The sequence below is a fragment of the Ursus americanus genome, chromosome 2, assembly GCF_024610735.1.
Source record: "Ursus americanus isolate L20-20 chromosome 2, mUrsAme1.1.p, whole genome shotgun sequence".
Taxonomy (NCBI): domain Eukaryota; kingdom Metazoa; phylum Chordata; class Mammalia; order Carnivora; family Ursidae; genus Ursus; species Ursus americanus.
The window spans coordinates 104,403,485-104,431,222 of NC_142128.1; the positions used below are offsets into that span (position 1 = coordinate 104,403,485).

Genomic DNA, 27,738 nt, shown 5'->3' on the forward strand with positions numbered 1-27,738 from the left:
TAGTAATCAGGAAGTGACTGGTGCCCATTAAGTGAGCCATTCAGGAGCATGAAGTCAGACTGCAATTCGTTGCAAGGCTGACTGCAGTGCGTTCAGAAGGCTGCAACAGTGCACACTCTTCCCGAAAGGTCTGCCGGTGAAATGGTGGCGAGAAGTCAGTCGTGGAAGTGGACGCTGATCACGTAAAGGCTGCCTGTTGTTTGTTTAAACAAGGATAACAGCTGGAGATCGGCTGAGGGGGGAGACAGCAGGGAGGGAAGGACCGAAGATACAAGCAGATGTGAGGACAAATGGCTAAGAGATCTCAGTAACTTAGAGAAAGAGATTTCATCTTGGGAAGTAAGAGGGCCAGATAAGCAAGGAAAAATGAGCGGGAGACACGTCTGACGGAGGAGAAGCTGCTGAAGGGGCTCTTGTCAGTTGGCTGCGATATCAGTAACACAGGTCGGTCACCGAGTGAGGACTAACAGTGGAGTGGGCAAGTACGGAAAGTGGGATTCCTGCCCACCGTACCGAAGGTGGCCACTGCAAAGAAAAGAACTGCTAAGCAGTACTTCTAACCACTGACGGTGACCAGCGTCAGTCTCCTGTGGAATTCGTTCTCCTTTCTTCAGCAACACTTGCTGGGCTGAAAGCAGCGATAGGAAAACAATGTGTGATTGAGCCTCCACTGGGCACTGGCCACGGGGCTAAACTGGAAAGATAAGAATAAAAGACTTCTAGAGTGTTACTGAAAATAGATGACAATTCCCTGTTAGTGGATAGTTTCTGAGAACCTATTACATGCCAAGCAGTACGCAAGATACTAAAGATTTACCAGTGATCAAGATGGGTCAGTTCCTTCCTATCAGAGATTTTAAAGTTTAATGAAAGGAGCGCCTGGGACGTTCAGTCGGTGAAGCGTCTGAGTCTTGATTTTAGCTCAAGGTTCATCTCAGGGTCATGAGCTCGAGTGCCGTGTTGGGCTCTGCGCTGAGCATGGAGCCTGCTTGGGGTTCTCTCTCTTTCCCTCTGCCCCCCCCACTCGCACACACATGTGTGCACACTCTCTAAATAAATAAATAAATGAATGAAAAAAAAGTTTAATGAAAGATAAAAACAAATAAGGAAGAATAATAAAATACTGATGAATGCTGTACATAATGGGGAGTAGTTCTTACCTGGGGGTAATTCAGCACACACAGATACACACACACCCATGCACGCGTGCACACACACGCACATATACACACATACACATGCCCACACACATACCCATGCACGCGTGCACACACATGCACATACACACACATATACACACACATGCCCACACACACCCATGCATGCGTGCACACACATGCACATACACACACACATGACCCCACACACCTCCATGCATGCGTGCACACACACATGCACATATACACACATACACATGCCCCCCACACCCATGCACACGTGCACACACACATGCACATATACACACAGACACATGCCCACACACACACACATGCATGTGTGCACACACACCCATGCATGCGTGCACACACATGCACATATACACACAGACACATGCCCCCCCACACATGCCCCCCCACACACCCATGCATGCGTGCACACACATGCACATATACACACATACACATGCCCACACACACACACACCCATGCATGTGTGCACACACACGCCCACACACACCCATGCACGCATGCACACACATGTACATATACACACATACACATGCCCCCACACACATACACACATGCCCATACATACACACATGCACATGCACACACGTGCACACACATGCACATGTACACACACATGCACACACACCCATGGGAACCCCTGACTATGTATGGAGACATCTCTGGTTGCCAGAACTTGGGGAAGAAGAGGTATGCTACTGGCATCTTGTTAATAAAGGTCAGGGTTACTGCTAAAACTCCTATGATGTGCAGGCAGGACAACCTCTAAAACAAAGAATTCTGTAGTCCAAAATGGACTACATGGCGTAGGCCAAAGCTATCCGACAGGACTCTGCAACGACAGAAATGTTCCACATCGGCACTGCCCAGTACAGCAATCACTAGCTACTAGGAGCGTGGCTAGTGTGTCCACGGAAAACACACAGCGGCTTCAGTGGACTCAGGCACGGCCCCCAAACACAGCAATGAATCAGCAAGAACCTCCAGTGATTCAAAATGCTGGCAAAACCGCCCGATGGTGAAGTGTGAATGAGTACGGTCACTATCATTCGAGGAGTGTGACTTAGCCCCCGGGGATCCAGACCCACTCGTAGCCAAGGATGCTACTCGATACACATGTATTATTTATCATCTGTGCCATGTCTGGATGTTCTCAGCATTTCCCAGGCACGGGGGAGAAGCATTGGTCGGCCGTCATACGTGAACCCATGCGAATGCGTTACGGTTTTCCCAGTGTTCAAAATTATCAGCAAATGAGCAGACGAAGCGTGCAAGTCTCTCCAAGCACTTTCCCACGTGGTACTACAGCCTCTGACTAGTGATGTAACAGGAAGATTTGCAGAGGAAGAAGAATTCTACCAGTAAATCTGTTTCATTTCACAAAGTGAATATTAACAGATTGGTATTCATTTCGTGTGTTCGGAAGAAAGAATTTAGTCACGGAAGAGTAACCACAGAAATACTTGGAAAAGAAAAGAGGGCAGTTATGGCGTGCCTTCGTTTTGGTCTTCCGGAACTTGCCTTGGTTTTCTCGAAGTTGGCCTCCTCGGTCACTTGCACGGCCTGCTTCATGTGCTCGTACGCACTGGCTTCTCTTTGCTGCACTTCCGTCAAGCTGCTCCTGACGGAGACCAGCGCAGACATCAAGTCATCCCTTTCCCTGTCAGCACAACGAGAACATGCAAACGAGAAATGGTCAAACGATCACGTATTCGTCAGCCAGGAAAGGAAAGGCAGCACGTCGTGGAAGAAGAGCCTGGGCGGACCAGCTCAGCACGTCGTCGTAAAGCACGTGGGAGAAAGACCCTCTGTCCCCCCACCCCGCGGCCAAGGGGCAGGCAGAGCGGCCAGAAAGGCTGGGCATTCCTGGCAGGGCTGAAACTGTGAAGGACAATAACCTATTGTGGGGAGGACGGCCCATTTGTGCCCTGCAAAGTAAAGCCCAGAAAAAAGGAAGTTCATTTAAAAATTAGAAGGGGGGGGCTGGGGAAAAAAGGAATAAGACAGAGAAGGTGGGGACTCTACCTCAAAGCAGAAATTAACATGTTCAGGGGCTACTAAGGTCCTGTCTACACTGCCGACTCCCCTCTTGTTTGTCTGACCAAATAGGTCCTTTCCTGTCCGTCTTCCTCCACAACCCTCTTTTCCACCGTTCTCTTTCAATTAAAGTCTTTCACCTACTTAGGAACACATTTCTTCTTTCAATGCGTAGGACTGCTGAATCCCTCAACTGCCCTGATCACGCAGAGAACACTCAGGATTTAACAAAATCTCATCCTGCTAGCTTTGATCGCTGCCTGGCCTCACACCCTCGTCAGCAATTCTCAGAAGTCCTCTAAGCTAACTATTTCTTGGGGATAAATGCAACCAGATGCCAGAACATTTTGGTGTGCAAACTAGCAAAGATCCAATCTCATGGGTTAAATAAATCCCATAGAAGATTTTAAGATATTTGGAATTTATCCACTGGATAAAAATGACCAGTAGACCAAAGAGAAAATGAGGTGGGAAACTTTCTATACACAGAAAGCAAAAATAATGTAAGTTGGACAGCTCTGTCTGCTAGTCTACACTTCGTTGAAGAGCTCGAGTTCTAAACTGTGGTTTCAAATTCAGTTCAAGTAACTGCTTGCAGTTTCCTTTTTCTTTTCTTTTTTTTTTCTTTTTTTTTTTTGCCAAGTCCTAAACTACCAGGAAAGAGCCAACTCTGATTTTTTTTTTTAAGTTTAGCAACCTCTAAGGAGAAATAATTTCAAAGGTTATAATCTCTGAGTTTGAGTTGCCTTTAGAATTAACCAGTGACTCGATTTTAAAAAATCTTTTTCTTTTTTAGATTTTATTTATTTGACAGAGAGAGAGCACAAGCCAAGCCAGGGGAGTGGCAGGCAGAGGGAGAGGGAGAAGCAGGCTTCCTGCTGAGCAAGGAGCCGGAAGCAGGGCTCGATCCCAGGGTCCTGGGATCATGGCCTAGCCAAAGGCAGATGTTTAATTGACTGAGCCACCCAGGCGCCCCTAAAAAAAAAATCTCTTAAAGATTAAATAATTTAAACTATTCGTGGTATTTGGAAAGCACTCATATTTTAAGAAATATGTAATAACGAACAAAGTTACAATTATTAAGTTTCATAAAAGACATTTTGTTTAAAAAAAAAAGAATTGCTTCAATTATCGTAAAATTCATGGGAGCATAGTGATCTTCACTTTAGAATTTCCTGGTGTGTTTTGAATTGAGAAAAATAATTTACTCTTTAATTCTTTTGTTCTAAAGGAAATGAAAAAGGAGTTAATTATTTTGATCAAATATAATCAAACACAATGGTTATGTGAGTTGAAGAATCAAAGCAAGGTTAAATCATTCTCATTAAGTCACAGATTATTTGAAGGCATAGGGAATTTATATTTATTTGCATTTCAGAAAAGTAACATAAAAGAGGACCAGCTTCACTGAGAACTGCAGTCCAACTAGAACCTAGGACTCTAAGAGAAAATAAAAATTTGTTCTTTAAGGACAGCAAGCCAAAATGGGCATCAGCTCGTCACCTTTCTTACAGTTGTTAAGTCTGACTGAGAAAGCATTCAGTGATGCTCTGATCTTTTTGTGACACCATGCCCTCACTGAAGCCAAGGTTCCAACTAAAAAGAATTAACAGAAAAGCTCAGTGTTGATAGTATGCTGACAGGTTACGACAGGGCCAAAATCGAACAAATCTGCTGCTTACAGGACACTTAACGCTTAATATACTTGATCTGTTTTCAGCACGTCCTCTTGCCGAGGAGTTTGCCACGTTAGCAGATACTCAGGGCAATAAAGGACAAAAGGCGGAACAAACGAGTAGTGACTCTGCTAGAGGAGGCATCAAAAAAGGTAAAGTAAAACTCCTCCCGGGTCTAATATCTTAGGATCTAGGTTTAAAAAGTCACAAGGCTATTTAGAATTAGAGACTAAAAAAGTTTAGTTGTTCTGGTTCAAAAACTTTTCAGACTATCAACTCATCAAGTTTCAGACGACAGACAATCATCAAAGATAAACACCCCCAAATACTCATGTCTTGCTAAGCTCATCGTCATTCGACAGTGAGCCCATGAAATGATGATACTAAACATCTGTACGGCCACTGGACTGACACGCTCCCAATTTTCTGGAAAAGAAATGTAGCACATGCTCTAAGGCGGCCCTCAGACCACCTGGGAAGCTCCAGAGAGATCCCTACATTGCACACACACTGGCGGGTAGAGGAAGCCATCTTGATAATTTAGGGTTATCCCCTCAGTCGCTACATTTTTTTGTTTTGCTTTGTTTCAACTCGGTCAGCCCATATCCAAATAGCAAGCGCTTGAAACAGACCCAGCTCTGGGCATGTCAGCCCTGTCCTCAACACGAGGTCTTGCTTCCAGTCGCATTCCTAGGTCACCTCCTTGACTTAGCTCCGCTTCTCCAGCCCCGGCCCCGCGCTACTCCGCTTTGTCTAGCCCTCAGGAGCAGCCAATCCCAGCCACCCAGGAGAGCTACCCAGGCAGCTGCAGGCCTGCTCCAGGGCTCCCAGTCCACAGGCCCCGCCCAGAGCCAGGCCCGAGCGCGCTTCTCCCAGTGGGAAGCTGTAAAAATACAGAGGACCTACCAATGGGAGTGTGAGGTGGCAGTTCGCCAAATTACCATCTGCAACGGCCAAAGGTCTGCGAGTGCTTCAAGAACACCATGGAAGGGTGAAGTACTTCAAAACTTAAAATGAGATGCATTTGTAATTACATACAGGCGTCTATTTTTAACATTATCAAATCATCAATTTCCTTAAATATAACCAAGACAAGATTTAGTGCTTCAAGAACACCATGGAAGGGTCATCAAGGAGTTTTTCGAGGCAGAGCAAGCAACACAGCATCAATGCCGCCACATTCCACGACCAAAATGATCCGCGGAAGAGCACCTAACGCACAAGTCGCAGCACGGGCCCCGGGTGCGAGTTCCGAGATGAGCCCTCTGACGAGTGTGCAGTACTGAAGGAATTAGTGCAACAATCGGAGCAACAAGGACTGAGAAAGTCCCTGAATAACCTGGGTCGGATGTTCAAAATAAGGAAAAGGCAGAGGCGGTCTGATACAGACGCATGAGCTTCATCTTGAAAGACAGGGTGCCTAAGAAATGCCTGAAATTCCTCAGTTATTCCACAGTGAGTAGCAGTTTCAGGCATCATTTAGCACCATTAGTATTATTCCTTCTTTTAAAAGCAAGTCTGGAAGGCTGACTACAGCATTTCCTTGTTCCTCATTTCTGGGAAGTTCCTGCCGTAGTCTTTCAAAGCCAACTACACACCACATTGCCAAGACCCACTCAAAATTCACAAGGGGACTGAAGTCCCAGGATAGTACAACAGTAATCAGTTCTCCTTCTGAAACTTCTCCAAGGCACTAGGAGCTACAGAAAAGGATCTAATACAGAGCAGTTCCATCCTGATGATCCTTTGAAGGTGTTTTGATCATTATGCAAGAAAGAGAAGTTACGCTGCTCTTACTTACCTCAAGGCATAATGAGGCCTGAGTGAAAGGCAGGTCAGAAACACTATGAGGACTTCAAATCAACTTTTGAAATGTATCCAACGTCATCAACAGTTGTTAAGTATACTCTCCAAAAAGTCCTTATGGTCCTAACACAACGCCACAAACATCCTAGTGGTCTGTCTCCAGGTCATGCCTGATCCTGTCCTTTTCCAGTGATTGAGTCACTCCTGTCATATATCTTACACATTCTGTGCTAAAAGTTCAACAAAGGAACTGCCAGCCCATGTCACAATGCCACGTTTCAAGAATCAAGGAGATTCTCTACATTCATCATATTTGGGATATAATTTTTAAAATTCCATCTTAGAGTCCTGCAGGAAAGTCTGTGATCCAGCTCACTGAGGGTCCAGGCTTCTAATTATGCAGAAAACTAGAAATCCAGACCTAAAAAGTGCTGGCCACTCTTCCAAGGCAGCATAACACTCCATATTCAGCATTCTGCATTAATAAGTTGAAAGAAGCTAAACACCAGCTGAGGCCAAAGGAATCCTATAGACAAAGGTTTCACTGATAGTAAAAGCAGGAGCCTTCCACTGTGCTCTGTTAGGAAAGCAGAACGCGAGCTCATGATATGCTGACAAAGCAGAAAATCGAACGTCTGCTAGACATTTATTTTAAAAGGCAAAGAGGTAAAATGTAGGACAGAGACAAAGGAATATATAACTAAGGAAGAATTTAATTTCTAACTGACTGCCAACCTTGAAATCAATGTAAACATTGTAGCTTCCTCTTAAGATATTTTTCTCATGACCTACAAGGATACTATGAAAGGCGATAGGGAAAAAAAACCCTGTCTTTTATTTGTTGGGTTATGCTGGACCACTTAGTTAAACTCTGCCTCTCTTCATCTGTGTGACTTTGAATATGCTTTTTGCCCTTTTTAAATGAATTTTTCATTACATTTTCCTTGTAAATGTAATTACCAACACAGTTAGGGGGTAATCCTGTTAAATTTTGGGTGCTCATCCTTTCAAACCTTTTTCTATGTCTATGTAGGAACCTGGAGAAAAAACATAGTACTTGATTGGGTATGGACTTTTTTAAAAACTAAAAATACAAATGAGTTTCATTTCACACGTGTTTTTCATCTTTATTTTCTTCCTTCAACAATATATTGTGGAGCTTAATCCTCCATCGGTACATGTGGACCTACCTCACTCTTTTCTTCTTTCACTGTGCATAACATATTTTATCTAAACCTTCGAAGGACATTTAGGCTGTTCACACCTAAAAGAAACACTTCCTGTTTTCCTCCACAATTTCTGTACTCACAACACTTCTGACACCTGATGTGTGCATTTTCCACACCAACCAATTCTCTAAGTCTCAGCTGATACTAACTCAATGGGGACATTAATTTCCCGGAGTCAGCGCAGACCCCACAAGTTAGGGCTCAGTTCCGTAAGACTGTCCCCCACTTTAGGTGCCCACCACAAGTCACCTGTACTTCTGAACAACTGGCCATTAAGTCAGGGGTTCTTGTGACGCCTTCCCCAGCCTTGATAATCTGCTACGACAGCTCACAGAACTCAGGAAAGTGCTTTACTTACTGCTCCCCAACTACTATACAGGATGCAACTCACACACGGCTAAAGGGAAGAGACACACAGAGCAGCGTGTGGGCAGCAGCATGGAGCTTCCGTGTCCTCTCTGGGCCCGCCACCCTCCCGGCACCTGGGTATGTTCACTAACCCAGAAGCCCTCCAAATTCCATTGTTTAGGGTTTTTAGGGAGGTTCTACAGGCATGATTGATAAAATCATTAGCCATTGGTGATTGAACTCAATCTCCAGTCCCTGCCCACTCTCCAGGGTCTGAAAGTTCTAATCCTCTAATCACAGGGATGGTTCCCCTGGCAACCAGCCCCCCACCCCCCTTAGTGGGTTTCCAAAAGTCATCTCATCAATGTAAACTCAGTTGTAAGAATAACAGAAGATGTCCCTTTCACCTTGATGTTCCAGAGCTATTCCAGCAGGGGACAGAAACCAAATATAACAAAGGATGTTCCTATTGTTCTTATCATTTAGGACATTTCAGGAGGGATTTTAGGAGCTCTGTCCCGGGAACTAGAGATGAAGACCAAAATATGTATTTCTTATCATAGCAAATTATCACAACACCAACTACAAATAATGCTGCAAACGCATTCCCTAGAATGGCCCCATCGTGCACGTACATAGGTTCTTTCGGGTAGATTCTGAAACACGTAATACACACTTTATTAATGGATAATGCTAAATTACCCTACAAAGTAGTATCGACTTACAGTTCTCACCAGCAGTATGTGAAAGTACTGGCTCATTCACGGCCTCCCAAGTTCTTGTCATTATCAATCTCATTAATTTTCACCAATTTGAGGGGTTGGTTTTTTGAAAATCTGTATTTCCCTGAATAATAACAGAGTGAATACCTTCTCGGGTATTGACATCTTCCTATTTAATTGCTCACCGATTCTTATTCTTTATCCACATTGCAACTGGGCAGTTTGTCCTTTGTGTTTGTTTCAAAGGACGTTCTTTAGATTGTGTACCAATTTTTTGTTATGTAACATGCAAATATTTCTCCAGTCTTTTAATTTCAATTTGTATCATTACATCCATAAGAAGTTTATTTTTAATGAAGTTAAATGTATAATTTTTTTCCTTTATGGCATTCATTTTCCATACCAGTTCAGGACTTGACCTATCCAAAAGCCATAAAGATAATTTTCTATTAATGCTCTTATAGACTGAATTATATCTAGGTCTTTAAACCATCCTGAATTTGTTTTTGTGAAGTATGGCTCTATTTTTTTTTTCAAATGTAAACAGGCAAATTTTTAATTTCTCTGAGCCCCAGTCTCCTAGCCGCAAAATGGGGGTAATAATATTTACCTCGCAAATGTTTACTAAGGTTAAAAAAGATTATGTTTTTAAACTGCCTGGCACAGTTCTTGGTATATAATAAATGTTTGCCACATGGCAGTTGGATCTGAAAATATATTTAATATATACTTTAAAATTTTATAGTTATGCGAAATATAAGAATAATTTAATAATATATTTAATTAATACAATATTTAACAAAAAGCAGGACCATCAGCTCAGATCATAAAACTACCAGTTGGCTCTTACTGGAGAAATTCAGTTTCTATATAACAACCAATAGGTTAGTTATTTATGGAAACCATGGCTACCAGACATTTTGATTGCTTTTGGAGTAAGAGAGGTACAGAGGAGTCTTAATACTTATAGAGCATTTATTATTTGGTAGGAACTTTTTTAAGCACTGCATAGGTATTCTTTCAAAGAACCCTCAAAATAATGCTAGTAGGTACTTTTATCTCCATCTTAAATATGGGGAAATTGAGTCACAAGAGGTTCAGTAACTTTCGTGGGGTTACACAGGCAGGTGGTAGCAGAACGAGAATATGAATCTAGGCAGTTCGTGCTCTTGCCACAAGGCTAAGTGCCCCAGGAAAATCCCAACACATAGTATTATTCCCCCAAACACGAGAAGTCCAGAATCAGAGAAGTGATTCGTCCAAAGGTTAAAACACTGGGGTAAAATTGGTCTGACTTTAACGACCAAGTCTTTCCATTCTCCACACCAGTTCCAACTGGAGGAACTCTGACTGCCAAAATGCCTTGCCCTATGAACAGCAAACACTCACTGAGTGTCTACCGCAGGCCAGGTCCTCTGCCGGAAGCCAGGGATATAGAAATAAACACATCCCAGGTATCACCTCCAAGTATACACAATATATTATCAAATCATAGAAGAAAGGAGCCTAAGGCGGTTGAGGACAAGACGGATGAGGTTGGCAAGAGAATACTTCTTGGAGGTGGTGATGTCTGCGCTATTTAAACGAGCCCAAACAGCATAGAGAAGAGTAGGGGCCACAGGAGAACACACACTATAGATCACCACTGGATGGTGTATTAAATAACAATTCTCAAATTCCACAGGATAACCTTTTCACAGGAAAAGGCTTCCCTGGAACAGTGATGATGGGGCAAAAAGGATGTACACAGAGAACTGTAGTATCTCAGCCTAGATGAAAACCTTGACTGCGTGAAAGCTCACTTGGAACTTGTCCTTAGTTGATCTTCAAATACTGGTAGTGGCTATAAGGGTCCTTCTTCCGATGCACTCGCAATGTTCCTCACAGCAGGCACATGATGAAGACATGATAAAAATTCACTCTACCTGAACTTCTGCTGGGAAATCCAAGAGTTGGCAAAATCAAAAGAATTCCTCTCAGGGGCCCTGGGGTGGCTCAGTTCGTTAAGCATCTGCCTTCTGGAATCGAGCCCCACATGGGGCTCCCTGCTCAGCGGGGAGTCTACTTCTTCCTCTCCCTCTGCACCCCCATGCTCATTGTTCTCTCTCTCAAATAAATAAATAAGAAATATTTTAAAAAAGAATTCTGCTCAAACTCAGTTTTGTTACAAATAGTTCTGGATTTGCAATTATAGACTCATAGACATGAACAGAATTGTAAAGGTTATCTACTTCAATTCCCTCACGTCAAGATGAGACCAAGGCCAAGAGAAGTAAAATTACTGTTCCAATGACCTGGTCACACACAGCTGCCAGAACCCACCTAGAACAAGAAACAGGTCTTCAAGAAAGCTCCAGTGAAATAAAATAAAATCCATTTATTTGAAGCTCAGCATCAATCCCACGTGAGACAGCATGGGGGTGAAAGAACACACCGCTCCTGTAAAGACGCGATTTTGCACGTTGCGAAGCCTCCACGTAGAGAAGCGTACTTACTTAGTCAGTCTTTCAATGGTCTGCATGTGAACATTGTTATGGGTCTGGGAGAGAACAGCTTCGTGCTGAGCACATTTCAAACAAAGGCCACCAACACGGTTAGACATATTAGCAAGAAGAGACTCTTTAAGCTTTAGCCGCTCTTTAAGATCCTCACAATTCTTCTGATATTCAGCTAGGTCTTTCCTGAAAAGAAGGGGAAAAAAGTTCTAGCAAATGACCAGACACACCACTGTCCCCTCTATCATTCCAGAGACAACTGCTACTATCATTTCTGGGTACTTACCTTAGGAGGAGCTCTGTTTACAATACCTAATTAAGTCGTACTGCAACCCTGAAACGTGAGGTTACCCTAATTGACACTTTGAGTAAAATGAGACCTGCATATATTAAATAATTAGCCCAAGTTCTTGTAAGATTTTAACACAGATTAGTCTGCCTCTTCATATCAGCTCTGTTTTCAAAGGATACGTCTCCATTATACTACCCACCGATCAAAAATAAAACACACATCCTAAGTCAAGGCAACATAACACAACATCCTTGAATTGAGGGAAATACCCGATTCCAAGTGTTAACCCTTAATATGTATAGAGTACCTTAGAAGCTCATGAGTCATTTATTGCTGCCCATTCTTCTTCAGGGGGAAAAAAAAACTTTAAAGAACTATCTAACCACAAAGTTCTGTAAGAACTATTTCAAAAGAAAGTAGGCTACTCTCTTCTTCTAGAAAGAAGTTATATAGAATCCATCGGTCATAAAGATTTATAAGTAGCAGCTATTAGCTGGAAATATGCAATCTGTTAAAGAAAAGGCTGAGGAAGTGTCTCTGTGTGTGTGTGTGTGTGTGTGTGTGTGTGTGTGTGTTTACTTTGTTTTACTATATGAAACAGTCCCTGGATGAAGTTCTTCAGGCTGACTTTTTAAGGATAAAATGACCAGTGTATGGATTGCATTCCTGCCCCCAGCCCTTCCCAGTAAAACTTTGGTAAAGTCAACTGGGACAATGGAGCTTGCACAGACATTCCTTTCCAACTGTATATTATATATATCTAAAAAACTTCTGTCTCATTGTTCATGTATAGAAATGCAACTGATTTCTGAGCACTGATTTTGTATTCCACCACATTACTGAATTGCTCTATAACATCTAGTAGTTTGGGGGTGGAGTCTTTGGGTTTTCCATATAGAGTATCATGTCATCTACGAAGAGAGACAGTTTGACTTCTTCTTTGCTGATTTGAATACCTTTTATCCCTTTTTGTGGTCTGATTGCTGTTGCAAGAACTTCTAGTACTATGTTGAATAATAATGGTGAGAGTGGGCATCCTTGTCACGTTCCTGATCTTAAGGGAAAGGCTTTCAGCTTTTCCCCATTGAGAATGATAGTCACTGTAGGCTTTTCATAGATGGTTTTTATGAAATTGAGGAATGTACCCTCTATCCCTACACTCTGAAGTGTTTGGGGATCCCTCTTACATTGTTGGTGGGAATGCAAGTTGGTACAGCCACTTTGGAAAACAGTGTGGAGGTCCCTTAAAAAGTTAAAAATTGAGCTACCCTATGATCCAGCAATTGCACTACTGGGTATTTACCCCAAAGATACAGACGTAGTGAAGAGAGGGGCCATATGCACCCCAATGTTCATAGCAGCATTGTTCACAATAGCTAAATTGTGGAAGGAACCGAGATGCCCTTCAACAGATGACTGGATTAAGAAGATGTGGTCCATATGTACAATGGAATATTACTCAGCCATCAGAAAGAATGATTATACAACATTTGCAGCAACATGGACAGGACTGGACGAGATTATGCTAAGTGAAATAAGTCAAGCAGAGAAAGACAATTATCATATGGTTTCACTCATTTATGGAACATAAGAAATAGCAGGAAGATCGGTAGAAGAAAGGGAAGAAGGAAGGGGGGTAAACAGAAGGGGGAATGAACCATGAGAGACTATGGACTCTGGGAAACAAACTGAGGGCTTCAGAGAGGAGGGGGTGGGGGAATGGGATAGGCTGGTGATGCGTAGTAAGGAGGGCACGTATTGCATGGTGCACTGGGTGTTATACACAAGCAATGAATCATGGAATTTTACAGCAAAAACTAGGGATGTACTGTATGGTGACTAATATAACATAATAAAAAATTATATAAAAAAACCAAAACAAACAAAAAAAAAACCTTTCTAGCTTACAAAAGAGAAAATAGCCCTTAAATACTTGGACTACTGAAAGCAGGCACTTTATCTCCACCTCAGTCAACTGTGTTGTCAGTTTCCGCTACACTCAGGGAGCTACAGCTATGCTAACTCGTTATCACAGAAGAGAGGCCGTGAACCAAGACACCGGGCTGTCACACACTACCTCCACTCTGGGATGTGGGGGCTTTCAGCAGCCTTGAGCAGGTGGGAAAGATGTGCAGGCAATCTAAGTGTTAAAAAAGCTAATCTAATGAAAAAGGAGCCATTTTTGCCCTATGCCTGAGATAATATCTCCAACATGGTAAGTTTTCTGTTTAAATATTGTATAGAAAAAGTCTGACTTTCAAATGCTTTGTAAAAAGAACTTGGGAAGCACATTCCAAAATCAAAGGGTCTCCATTACTATTTCTGTCAGTTTCAAATTCAAAACACTCAGGTAGATTTGATTACTTGAAGTGCCAAAAAAATTAAAAAGAAATAGATACCAGAAAGCTAGAGTTTCTGAGAATGGTGGTTTTATCTCTTTCTTGAAGAAAATGCCTCTTTAAATAATCTTAAGGTATACTAAAGGGAAAAGAAAGAAACAGAAGGTGCAGGGAACAAAGTCTAGTTCATTGCAAAGCGGTATTTTAATGTAATTAAAGATGGCACATTTGACTTATGAATGTGACAAAATAATTTAAAAAATGAAGAATCAGGGTGCCTGGGTGGCTCAGTCAGTTAAGCATCTGACTCTTGACTCTGGCTCAGGTCATGATCTCAGGGTTGCGGGATTGAGGCCCACGCCCAGCTCCACACTCAGCGTGGAGTCTGCTTAAGATCCTCTCTTTCCCTCTGCCCCTCCTCCCCCACTGTGCTCTCTTTCTCTCTCTCTCAAAAAAAAAAAAAAAACAAATAAAACTGAAGAATCAAAACACAACAGAAATAAAAATATAACAAAGACAGATAAAAAGCAAGAGAGCAAAAAATAGACCATTTTTTTTAAACATTAGGTCTTCACAAAAAAATAAAAGTCTCTATAGAAATCCTAACACTAGGGGCGCCTGGGTGGCACAGCAGTTAATTGTCTGCCTTCGGCTCAGGGCGTGCTCCCAGCGTTATGGGATCAAGCCCCGCATCAGGCTCCTCCGCTATGAGCCTGCTTCCTCTCCCACTCCCCCTGCTTGTGTTCCCTCTCTCGCTGGCTGTCTCTATCTGTGTTAAATAAATAAATAAAATCTTTAAAAAAAAAAAAAAGAAATCCTAAAACTAATCTGGCTAAGATGTAAAGTGCATAAGAGCATATTAAAAAATGAATGATAATGTGCATGAAAGCTATGAGTTCTGGTTCTGGGTATTACACTGCTTATGTCTCCAAACAATACATGGCCTGAAGATTTTGAAATTTTATTGTAAATTAGACTTACTAAAATTATAAAAAGTATTTTAGTTTGTTTGATCGAAAAATATTTCACTGCTACTATTTAAAATCAGCTTTAACATCCCAAAAATCAATTCCTGGTATCCTGGTAACTCAGAGTGCATAATAAATCACTAATGGTTAATCTATAATAAATAGATTTTATTGGGACTTCTAAAAAACATGTCCAAAAGCACATGAAAACTTATTGTGTATACAGAAGTCCCCTCCTCCTATCCACAGTTCCACTTTCCTGAGCTGAGATGTGAGTGACGCAAGGTCAACCGAGGTCCAGAAGCAGATGACCCTCCTCCTGACAGACCATCTTCGGAAGGTCGGTGGCAGCCTGACAGTATGTCACATGTTGAACATCATTCCCCTCACTCCATTTCATCACACAGACATTTTAGATCTCCCATCATCTCAAGAAGGAGGATGAGTACAGGGCAATAAGATATTTTGAGAAACCACATTCTCATAACTCTTATTACAGTATACTGTTATAACTATTCTATTGTATTATTAGTTACTGTTGTTAATCTCTTACTAAATTAAGCTTTATCATAGGTATGTACATACATGAAAAAACAATATATATAAGGTTCAGTACTATCCAGAGTTCCAGGGCATCCACTGAGGGTCTTGGACTGTATCCCCCATGGAGAAGGGGAGACTAATATACTCATATTCATAATATACAGAAAAATACTCCAACTATTATTGTTATAATTTTAAATATTAGATTAAAATACCTATAAAGAAGAAAAATACTTGCTTATAATTTGAAAACTAGAATTTTTTAGTATTTTATTTTAAAAGCATAATTTCTATCAGAGCAGCTCATGATTCTTACTTCTATGAGAAAACAAATATTTCATAACCGATGAAGGAATAAAATTTATAATTTAGCTTACAGTTCTTTGAATTGGGACTTCACAATTTTATGCCCCACTTCCTTTAATAACCTGAGGATATTTCTTACACTGAACATAAAATGTCAACAAGTAATTCTTGAATTGAGTAAAACTAGCATGTCAGCAAACATTCAAATACATTTTAAGATCATTATGCTTTTGCTCAAATTTTTAAATGGACGATGATACTTTACCTCAAAAACTTCAGTTGAGATTCCAGGATCTCGCCCTTTTCTTCATAAGTAAGTTTTAGCCTCTCCTTTGGAAAAGAAAACAAAAAGTGTACATTTTCTCCATGCCCAGTGCTTTATCAGGAAGTTTTAATTATTGATATTAAACTCAACTTTTATCCTTTTACCCAAGAGGAAAAATAATGTGTCCTCTCAAGAAGCACTTTCCCTAGTTCACCCAAACTTTTGTACTTTTTTTTTTGAGTGTATACCCACAAAGAACTACAGAGTCATAAAATGGTTATTACTGCCCCCGCCCCCACCAATTTTCTTCAAAAATGCATACATTAGATCTTACTTTTAAAAGTGTGACTCTGGGGAAAAAACAATTTTAACCTATAAGGTCCATGATGGCAAGGATCAAATCTTACTAGAATCCCCCACTGTGATTGCTGCATATTGACATACAATACATGAGTGCTGGATGAATGATAAAAGGAAAGGTATAAATCACAATAAATGACAGACCAAACGGATATGCGAGCTACAGGGGACTGCTGGCATCCCACTATTCTTTCATTCAACCAATATTTATTGGGTATCAAAAATGAAAATGCCAATTGACGGGGACAATTTCAATTATATATAATTCACTCCAGGGAGGTATATAGAAGATAAACTGAAATCAGAGATACAGGAACTTGTAATTCAGGTTAAGGGAAATAAAGAAGGGGGCGCCTGGGTGGCTCAGTCAGTTAAGCATCTGCCTTTGGCTCAGGTCATGGTCTCAGGGTCCTGGGATCGAGTCCTGCATCGGGCTCCATGCCCAGCGGGGAGTCAGCTTCTTCCTCTGCCTCTGCCTGCTGCTCCCCCTGTGTGCTCTCTCTCTGTCTAATAAATAAGTAAAAATAAATAAATAAAATAAAATAAAATAAAATAAAATAATTTAAAAAAGAGAGAAATAAAGGTGGCTTCCTGGAAGAAGCACTGATACTTAAAGGATTAACTTCCAACACAGCAAAAGGCACAGAGGCTGGAGAAAACAATTCTGCATGTTTGGCGGTAAGTGGATCTGTTTCTACTTACAAATACAATGCTAGATGAAAGAATGGATAGAGATGGCTGAACAGGTGAGAATGGGCTATAAGAAGAGTAAACACACAAGACCTTTACCCAGATAACTCATGTAATCTCCATGTAATAGAGGCATTGGCTACACATTGAAAACTTTATCAGATTTGAATCTCAAGTCACTTTGAAGCGTGGAAAAGGGAAGACCAATGAAGAAGTGCAATGCAACAACAAAGGGAAGAGATAAGCACACAAGTAAGAGTAATCCAACAGTAAGGATAGAAGAGAAACAATGTAGTACGGGGCTATATAAAACCAAAACTGACACAAGTTTATAATTTCATAGATAATAGGGGAGAAAAATACATTAAAAATAATCCTGAGTTTTTGCAATTGAGCCATCAGGTGAATGCTGATGCTAAAATGTTTTTCAGACTGATAAAATAAGGTAAAATGGAATCATAAAAACATTCAACTGATTCAAAAGAAGGCAAGGCGGGGGAGAAAAAAAGTAACAGATAGGGGAAAAAAAGCCAAATAGTAAGATAGTGGACTTAAACCCAAGTATATAAATAATCACATTTAAAAAGCAGATATTATTAGATTGGATAGGAAAGCAAAACTCAGCTGTATGTTATCCACAAGAAACCCACAATAAATATGAAGATACACATGTATTAAAAGTAAAAGGATAAAAAATATACCACACTGACACTACTCAAAAGAAAGTAGGAGTTGGCCAAAATACAAAACCATGTGTTCGCCTCTATATCATCAATGAGGACTTAGAAATGAAAATTTGAAAGTATTTATATCATTTATGATAATATCAAAGATAACTAATCTAGGAATAATTCTACTGAAAGACATGCAAGACCTTTACTCAGAAAATTGTAAAAGATTACTGACAAAAATTAAAGATGATCTAAATAAATAGAGTGATCTGTAAGTTTAAAGGATTAGATGAGGGACGCCTGGGTGGCTCAGTCAGTTAAGCATCTGCCTTCAGCTCAGGTCATGATCTCAGGGTCCTAGGATCCTGTCCCTCATCAGGCTCCTTGCTCAGTGGGGAGTCTGCTTCTCCCTCTGCTGCTCCCCCTGCTTGTGCTCTCTCTGTCCCTCTCACTCTCTCTGACAAATAAATAAATAAGATCTTTAAAAATAAATAAATAAAGATATCTTCTCCCCCAAGTGACTTATAGCTTAAAGACGATCTCAATCAAAGCCTCATAATGGCTTCTGGAACTTGACAAATTAATTCTAAAATGTATTTGGAAATACAAAAGGCCAGACATAAGACACTTTTTTATTTTTTTTTAAGATTTATTTATTTATTTTACAGAGAGAAAGAGAGAGAGTGGGTGAGCAAGCATAAGTGGGAGAGACATGGGGCTTGATCTCACAACCCTGAGATCACAACCTGAGCCAAAACCACGAGTCAGACATTCAACTGACTGCACCACCCAGGTACCTCCAGAAATAAGATGCTCTTGAGGACAAAGTACGATGTTGGAAGATGTTGTGTGTAGTCCACTAGGTATAGAGTTGTAACAATCAAGAAAGGATGATATTAACACAAAAACCAAACACAAAGACCAGACATATATATACATTTATGACAAAGATACCAGACAAAGGACTGTCTTTTTGACAAATGGTACTTAGATATATATAAATAACCATGTGGGAAAAGAACAAAATATGACCCCTACACAACACATCATAAACAAAATACAGACTGGTAGACTGTGGATTTAAATGTTAAAAGCAAGACTATAAAGCTTCTGGAAAATAATATAAGAGAATATCTTTATGACCTGGGGCAGGGAAACACTTTTGATATAGGATACAGAGAATAGAGGGGAAAAACAGATTACATTAAAATTAAGAAATTTTAGTCATGAAGAAAGAGAAAAGAGAAAGAGAGAAAAAGAGGGAAAGAAAGAAAGAAAACTATCCGGACAATTATAAGGCAAGCCACAGAGTGGGAAAATATATTTACAATAGATATAACCAACAAAGGGTTTATATCCAGAATACATAAAGAAGTTCAAAAAAATGTCAAATAACTCAAAATAATGGGTAGGATGTTTGAACACATAGGAAGACACTGATAAATACATGAAAAGATATTCAATTGCATGAGTAATCAGAGAAATACAAATGAAAATCACAATGAGATAGCAGTACAAGCCCACCAGAAAAACTGACAATATAATGTGTTGGGGGGATATGGAGCAATGGTGTCACTCCTATGCTGCTGAGGGGTGTAAACTGATAAAAACCACCCAAAAAGCTCACCCTAACCACTCAATGTGAACATACACATATCCCAAGACTGGCAATTCCAATCCAAAGTACGCACATAAATGTGTGTCATGAACACCAACAGACATATTAAAGAATGTCCACAGCAGCAATATTCACAATAGCCCCAAACAGGAAACAAGACAAAAATCCATCAATAGTAGAATCAATAAGTGAATTGTAGTATATTTATACAGTAGACCCACCAGTGAAAATGAACAAACTTCTGTCATATGCAACAATGTGCATGAATCTAACAAATGTAAGGTTGAACAAAATAAGCCAGACACAAAAAAATACATACTATGTGGCCCCATTTATACAATGCTTAAAAAAAAAAAAATAGGCAGGTATCAACTAGTGGCTAGAGATCCTGCTTGGACAATTTTCACAAAAGTCAAGATAGTGATTAGCTCTAAGGGAATGAGGGGCAGTGATTGGGAGGGGGCACAAAGAGGGCTTCTGGGACATGGCAGTGCTACAAATCTTACAGGTGACAATCACATGGGTATTCATTTGAAGATAAATCATTAAGCTGCACAGTTTTGTTTTGCATGCTCTTCTGAATGTATGTTAAATTGGGTCATCAGCAAGTAAAGGAGGTACGTAGTATAGAAACCAAACCCTATGTTGGGCTCCGCACTGAGCAAGGAGCCTGCTTAAGATTCTCTTTCTGCCTCTCCCCTTTCCCCACAACTCATGCACTCTCTCTTAAAAAAAAAAAAAAAAGATGGGAGGTAGTAAAGCATGTATTCTGGTGAGAATAACCCAGTAAAGAGGGAGGAAAGACATAAGAACAAGAGGAGGTAAGTTCAAGAGTGAAACCCTTGGAAACAGTGGGGAAGATTTGGGACATAGGCACACAGATGCAGGGACTGACCTTTGACACACACTAGATACAAATGAATCTGTAACATTATAAACATGACACTGGGAGGAGACATAAGAGAGAAATTAATTCTAATGTGGGTAAAGCAGGAGCAGAAGCATGTGATCAAGGAAGGTGGAATGGGAGGGGGCATCTGAATAAATCCTTGCCGGTAGGTAGAAGGTAAGGAAACATTTTAGGTCAGGAGTTCTGCATAAACCACAGCCAGGAATGCAAAAAGAAACAGAGGGGGGTAATAAGTTTATGGAGTAGTTAAGGAGTGAGTGGTCTGTGTGTCTACAGTAATATTTGAAAGACTGACAGAAAACAGAAAAAAACTATAACACCTAGAGATGTTAATGAGACTGAACTATGATGCAACCTATTTTTCCATGGCACCCTCCATTTACAGTGACATTTTTACATTTCCATCATTATTGATCAATTCTGCCAAGTCAAATTCAATGCAAAGAAAAATTCAAACAAGAAGAGGAAAGGCCTGTTACACAGATCAAAAGACTGGAAAGTATCATTTGATCTGAAAATAAAATTATTTTCGACTTTGGGAAGTGAGGACATTCAAGACCAGCTGTGTAGATGAGGGAATTCAGAAAGCCACAAGCAAGCCCAGGGAAGACACATGCTCAGTCCTGAGAAGACCTTAAGCTTTCACCTCAAGCTGATCTCTAGGCTCAGAGGAAGCCCAGCCACATGGTGACGGAGTGCCCCAGCAGAGCCAATCTGCAAAGACTGGCAGAGGTGGCTATTCTTCTTTGTTTTTTTTTGTGCAAGTATTTTTTTTTGGTGGTTTGTTTACTTATTTTAGCTCCTGGCATTCAAGGAAATCTCTGTCAAAATTAGCTGAACATGAGCTAATGAAACAGAGACTTCAGTGATCACACACGACAAGGAATAGTCTACAAAAGTGATTTGGAAAAGTCTCAAAACAAAAGGACAACATAGCGTTCAACAATAAAAGATAAAACCTATGGGGAACTGGGGTATTGGATTTCCAGAGTTACCACAGTATAATAGTTCATTTCAATGTCCACTTTTCAACCAAAAAAAACTCACAAAACATAAAAAGAACCAGGAAAATATGGCCCACTTAGAGGTACAAAATAAATGCAGAAACCACCCTTAAAAAATCTATAGATACATGGGGCACCTACGGTGGCTCAGTCATTAAGCGTCTGCCTTCGGCTCAGGTCATGATCCCAGGGTTCTGGGATCGAGCCCTGCATCTGGTCCCTGCTCACTGGGGAGCCTGTTTCTCTCTCCCCCACTCCCCCTGCTTGTGTTCCTGCTCTTGCTGTCTTTCTCTCTATCAAACAAATAAATAAAAATCTTAAAAAAAAAATCTAAAGATACTGGGCCTACTAGACAAACATTTTAAAACAATGGTCTTAAATATGCTCAAAGAGCTAAGAGAAAACATGGCCAAAGAACTAAAAGGAATAAGGAAAACAACTGTACACCTCGAACTAATATAACACTCTATGCTTACTGGAATTAAAATTAAATAAAGAAATCAAATTATAAAAGGAACTAAATACAAATCTGGAGCTGAAAAGTACAACAACTGAAATGAAAAATTCCTAAAGGCATAGAAGAGCAGATTTGAGCAGCAGAACAAAGGATCAGCAAACTTGAAATAGAACAGTGAAAATGATTGAGTCTGAGGAGCAGAAAAAGGAAAGAACGAATTACTATATGATCCAACCATTCCCTTTCTGGTTATATGCCCAAGAGAAGAGAAAGTAGGGACGAAAACAGATACTTGTGCATTGATGTTCACGATAGCTTTATTCACAAGAGCCAAAAGGCAGTGAACTAAAAGTTCATGAGCAAATGAATGGATAAATGAAGTGTGGTGTATTACGTAAATGGAATATTACCCTTAAAAAGGCATGATATTTTGATATGTGCTACACCACTGATGAACCTTGAAAACATTATGCTACATGAAACATGCCAGACACAAAAGGGCAGATATTGTTTGATTCCACATATGTCAGGCACCTAGACTAGGCAAATTTATAGAGATGGAAAGTAGAAGAGGTCTCCAGGGTTTGGGAGAAGAGGGGAATGGAAGTTATTATTTCATGGCTATAGAGCTTTTGCTTGGGATGATAAAAATTCTGGAAATGGACAGTGTTGTGCACTGTGATTGTATTTAATGCAAATGAATTATACACTTATGATAGTTAAATGATAGATGTTAAAATGGCAAAAGCGCTAAATTTAATGGTATGTATACCACAATAAAAAAATATGTAAAAAGTAGATGCATAAGAGAAAAGCACCCAAATTCTCACCAGTTCTAGCTTCCATTTCTCAGCCTCACCAGCAGATGGACCTTTGACGGCATCTGCATTGCCCTGGGAGAATCGCCTCTTGGCAGTTTCATCCGCCCCAGAGTCTTCACCTGTTGTCATCCAAGAATTCTGCAGGTTTCCCTAAAATAAAATGTATGAGTAATTACAACTGGCATTTAACTTTAAGACAACATGCATGCTTTACAAATGGAACACTGATTCTCATCTGTGATGAAAGGAATACAAGAGCAGATGCTTCTAAACTACACATCAAGAATGATCTTACATTTTCAGGCTATTAGGGTCATATTCCACAAGTGTTACAAAGTCAGATTCCTACAGCCACAGGCAATAATGTAAATGAGCAAAGAGGGCTGGCAGCTAGTGTTTCAACAAATGAACTTCTCTCTTACTTCTCTGGAGACATATATTCTCAAAACACACAGCCCTCTCTTAGTTTCATTCTCCACCTTTCATAAAGGCATGACAAATAATAATGTTAATACCTGCGGTGTTTACTATGTGCCAGACACTGTTTATGTGTTTCATATATATATTAACTCATTTAATCACTATAACAACCGTATAAGTTTCATTGTTATCTCCATTTTACAGAAGAGGAAATTGGGGTGCCTGGGTGGCTTAGGCAGCTAAGTATCTGACTCTTGATTTTGGCTCAGGGTCGTGAGATCCAGCCCCACATCAGGATCTGGGCTCAGTGGGGAGTCTGTTTGAGATTCTCTCTCTCCCTCTCCCTCTCCCCCTCCCCCCTACAGTGTTTGTTCATGCACACACTCTATCTCTAAATTAAATAAATAAATCTTTTTAAAAAAGAGGAAACTGAGTCACACTGAGTAACTTGTAAGAGTCACAGAGGTAGGAAGTAACTAATAAGCAGCAGAGCTAGGATCTGAACCCTGGCAATCTAGTTCCCTAGTCCATGCCCCAAACCACTACACTCTCCTGCCTTTCCAGAAAAATATTTATCTTCAATAAGAAAAATAGTACATGGAGATAAACAGAACTGACATAAAGCCTGGATGTCAGGGACTCACAAAGGAGTGGTAGGGACCATGACAAATGATCTGAAAGTTGCAGCAACTACTCAGTTCCAGGCAAGTGGTGCCATGTGTGAATACAAACTCATATTCAAAAAAATCTTCTGATTTTTTTTAAAAAATAAGCCAGATATCTGGCTTTTCATTTGAAACACTACTAAATACTGGTTCATAGTTCATCAAACAAAACACGCCTATAGACCACATTTGGTGTATACCCCATTGTGTCTGCACCTCCCGTACCTTCTCAACATTCAATGACATATGCAGCCCAAAGAGCTGGGTAATTTGTGTGTACAAGGACTGAAATATTAATCTAATTCAACAAATTATTACTGAACTCTTGCTAAGGGCCAAAGGATATGGTAGTACTCACAAGAGAAGACAGGTCCCAAACACAGAACTGTAGTGTCACATCATGCTAGAATGAGCTAAACTGCATTCATCCCAAATAGTATTCTGAGTGCCCATTCCATATTCTTCTGGAAGTTCAGTTTAATGCAAACATTTGTGTATGATACCTCCTATGTTCAGGCACTGTGCTAAGAGCTTGGATGGTAAAAATGAGCAAGACCAACCTTATCCTCAAGACAAACCCCTAAGCAGATAATTTCAATTTAATAAGGTAAGTGCTAGGCCAGAGGTGTGCGTGGGAGACTATGTGAAAATAGAGGAGGGGCACTAAGAACAACCAGAGATTCAAGGAGGGTTTTCTGGGGAAGTGTTGACACTGGTGTGATATCTTGGATGAGAAAGTGAGCTAGATGACAGGAGCATGCCAGGAAGAAAAACATTATGGGGAAAGTCACGGACGTGTGAAAAAGTATGGTGCCTACAGGAGACTCACGCATTTCAGAATTACTAGAGATTGAAGCACAAAACAACGCATATCAAAATGTCAAGTCAGAGAGTCAAATACGGGTCTGGAAAATACATATAACAAGTTTGAACTTGATTTTGTAGGTAAGGACAAATCTCTCAAGATCTGCGTGCAAAGTTGCCTTAGAGAATTATGAAGAATAGCAGTACTAATCGCCTATAGAGGAACTGGAAAAAGTACGTACACCACAGATCACTGACTTACGACATAAAATATTGTCATTCTTTGGAAAGAAGTGCTAGTCTAATTGACACTTTGCGCTTTCACAGATAACATTTAAGAACTTGAATGGTATTTGACCAAAACTTAAAAAATCGAATTACATTTACATCCTTGGAGATCACCAAAAACCTTTGATTTCTTAATTGAGGGGAGGGGTGGTAGAGAGGGCATGAAAGTAGACATAGAAGGATATGACTCAGAAATGTTCTGCTTTTAAAAAAAATCTCCTAGATCTTTGCATGAATACACATGCCAAAATTTCTTTTTTTTTTTTTTAAAGATGTATTTATTTGTCTGAGGGCAGGGAGGGGCAGAGTGAGTCCCAAGCAGTCTCCATGCAGAGCACAGAGCCTGACTTACAGCTCAATCTCACAACCCTGAGATTAGGACCTAAGCCAAAACCAAGAGTTGGACACTCAGCTGACTGCACCACCCAGTTGCCCCCAAAATTTCTAATAAATAGCATATTTTAATTTTTCGAACTCTGAAGAAAAGCTCTCCATGAAGAGAAATTTCACTTAAAAAATGATGGCAAATGAAGATGGAAATGGCTGTAGTTTTGAAAAAATAACCTGCTTGTTTCTTCAACCACTGGGTCATACTGTAGGCTAAGTGCTAAGCATCATGTAGGCTACCACCCAAGTCCAAGGCTAAAACTCAGGAAAAATAAAGAGGATGCTCCTCTCTTCTGGGGAGAATCTTCTACCCCATGGCAAACAAAGGTACTTTGGTTAAATACTGAAAAGCTATTCCTAAGTTATGCAGAAAGACAGTATAACTCAAGGCTAGGCACATGCACCTGGGGAGTTAGACAGCCGCATGCTCGAATCCTAGCTTTGCCATTTTCTAGCCTTGTGACATTAGTAGAGTTGCTTTGTTTACTTAACCGCCCTGTACCTTAATTTACTCATCTGAAAACAGACACAACACCTGCCTGCCTTTCCTACTATAAACCTGAAATAATTGAATGTAAATAAAGTGCTTGACAGAGTGTCTGCCACATCAAAACATGTAGTCATCAAAAAGTATTAATCATTACTATATAACTATTTTAATTATTTTTCAAAAGAAGGCATTAAGAAATCCTGAAAATTTATATTCAAATCCGCCAATAGCTGTGGCAAGATCGACCATCAGTGCGGTAATAGACTCAGTAAAAAGAGTTCAGAATTAAAAAAAAAAAAGAAAATGTCTCTTGATGTGTTTATATTTAAGATATTCTAAAAAGTTTCATTTATACTAAAACTCTGAACACAACACCAAGCATACATTGCTGAAATGCCTCAATTCACCTATACGTGCAAAAAAGCAGCAGGGGTAGTAATTCTACAACAACAAAATATCACAGAAGACTAACATTAAAATAGGTATCAAGGTCTCCTGACACATGTGCAACAATCATGTTGATTGTTTGCATTATATTTTAGTTCACGTGAATGTTTAAAAAAACATTCTGCAACTTTGTTTTTTCCATAACATATGGCTATAAATTTCTTCGGCAAGTTTCCTTTGTTCCTATAGCAGAGCATGTGTGCTTGTACATTGTTTCCTTCCCCTTCTGTGTTACTCACTTCTCTTGCCCTCTGGTTCACTTGTCTGACTAATTTCCTTTCTCACTTCACTTCCCCTTCTTCCACTTCTTTGTCATTGCACAAATACCGAAGTCTATGAATAATCAAGTTACTGTTTGCTGAGTGACTACGTATTTGGAAGAAAAGCAAAAGAATATATTTTTTAAACGAGCTACATTGAGGTACTTTTTATATGGCTCTATCATCTTCAAATTGACATTAAAATCGTAAGCGACTAAGATGGAATTTTTAACTACTAACATTGATAATAAGTAATATCATAATATAAATTTTCGAAAAACTCTTCTGATGAAGGGAAAAGAGCTGGACACAAACTGAAACATTCCGCAGAAAAATAAACTGAAATACTGATCAGCCCACTTTGCCATTCAGATTTAACACAATCGGCCACTTCTAAATAGGAAATTCTAACACAGAACTCAAGGATTACAAATGAGACATTGGGTCAGGTCAACAACAACCAAAAAACTTCAAAATAAAAAATTAGAGGACACCTAGGTAAAACATTAAGACACTCATATTTTTTCTTAATCAGAACTGATTCACCAATGACAACGAAGTCAAAATCACCAAAATCCACTGTAAAATAAAGCTGCAAGAGGCAAGTAGTAACACTTCCCCATGGAATACTGAATTGTTTTCAAGAAGCAGAACAAACTGTGATTAACTGTGTCCTAGAGCAAGAGTAAATGACATTTCTAATGCAACAGTATCTCCGACAAGTCATAAGGAAATATTAAGTTTAAACGCTACTTAAATATCATCACAAGAATTTTGTGTTGTACAATTACAGACATCAATGAATCCACTGTTCTTCAAAATGTGGCACATTGATACTAGAATCACTTAGGCAACTTGTTAAAAAATTCATATTTTTAACTCAAGGACCCAATGTAAACCCACTGAATCAGACTTGCAGGGGAGGGTGCTCAGGAGTCTACACTGCCAACAAGCATCCCAAGTGAGAGTTAGTCACATTAAAGATTGAGAACAGCTAATACAGATGTATCTTCTCAAATTGCCAATGAACAGAGGACACATGAGGTGAAGCCATGTTTGAAAGCCCCATCACATTATTCGTGAAACCCCCAGCTTATTAGGGACAACGGGAAACTCACATGCTGATCCTGGCACCCTCCGGCCAGCGCTCGCTCTGCTACCCCATGCTGCCAATTAGACTTCTTAGGATTCAGAGCACAAGGAAAATTTAGAGAAATACACCAGAAATCTAAG

General features: G+C 40.1%; 1 protein-coding gene across 6 annotated transcripts in view; it reads right to left on the reverse strand.

Annotated features, from left to right (window-relative positions):
• The window catches only part of SDCCAG8 (SHH signaling and ciliogenesis regulator SDCCAG8), a 226,102-nt gene that overhangs the window by 164,782 nt on the left and 33,582 nt on the right, over positions 1-27,738 (reverse strand). For all 6 annotated transcript variants that reach the window (XM_045796100.2, XM_045796075.2, XM_045796092.2 and 3 more), the window contains exons 6-9: positions 22,754-22,894; positions 16,214-16,278; positions 11,501-11,686; positions 2,709-2,847 (exon numbers count right to left, since the gene is read on the reverse strand). In XM_045796100.2, the coding sequence (XP_045652056.2) occupies positions 2,709-2,847; positions 11,501-11,686; positions 16,214-16,278; positions 22,754-22,894 (531 nt within the window). The remainder of the gene's footprint in view (positions 1-2,708; positions 2,848-11,500; positions 11,687-16,213; positions 16,279-22,753; positions 22,895-27,738) is intronic.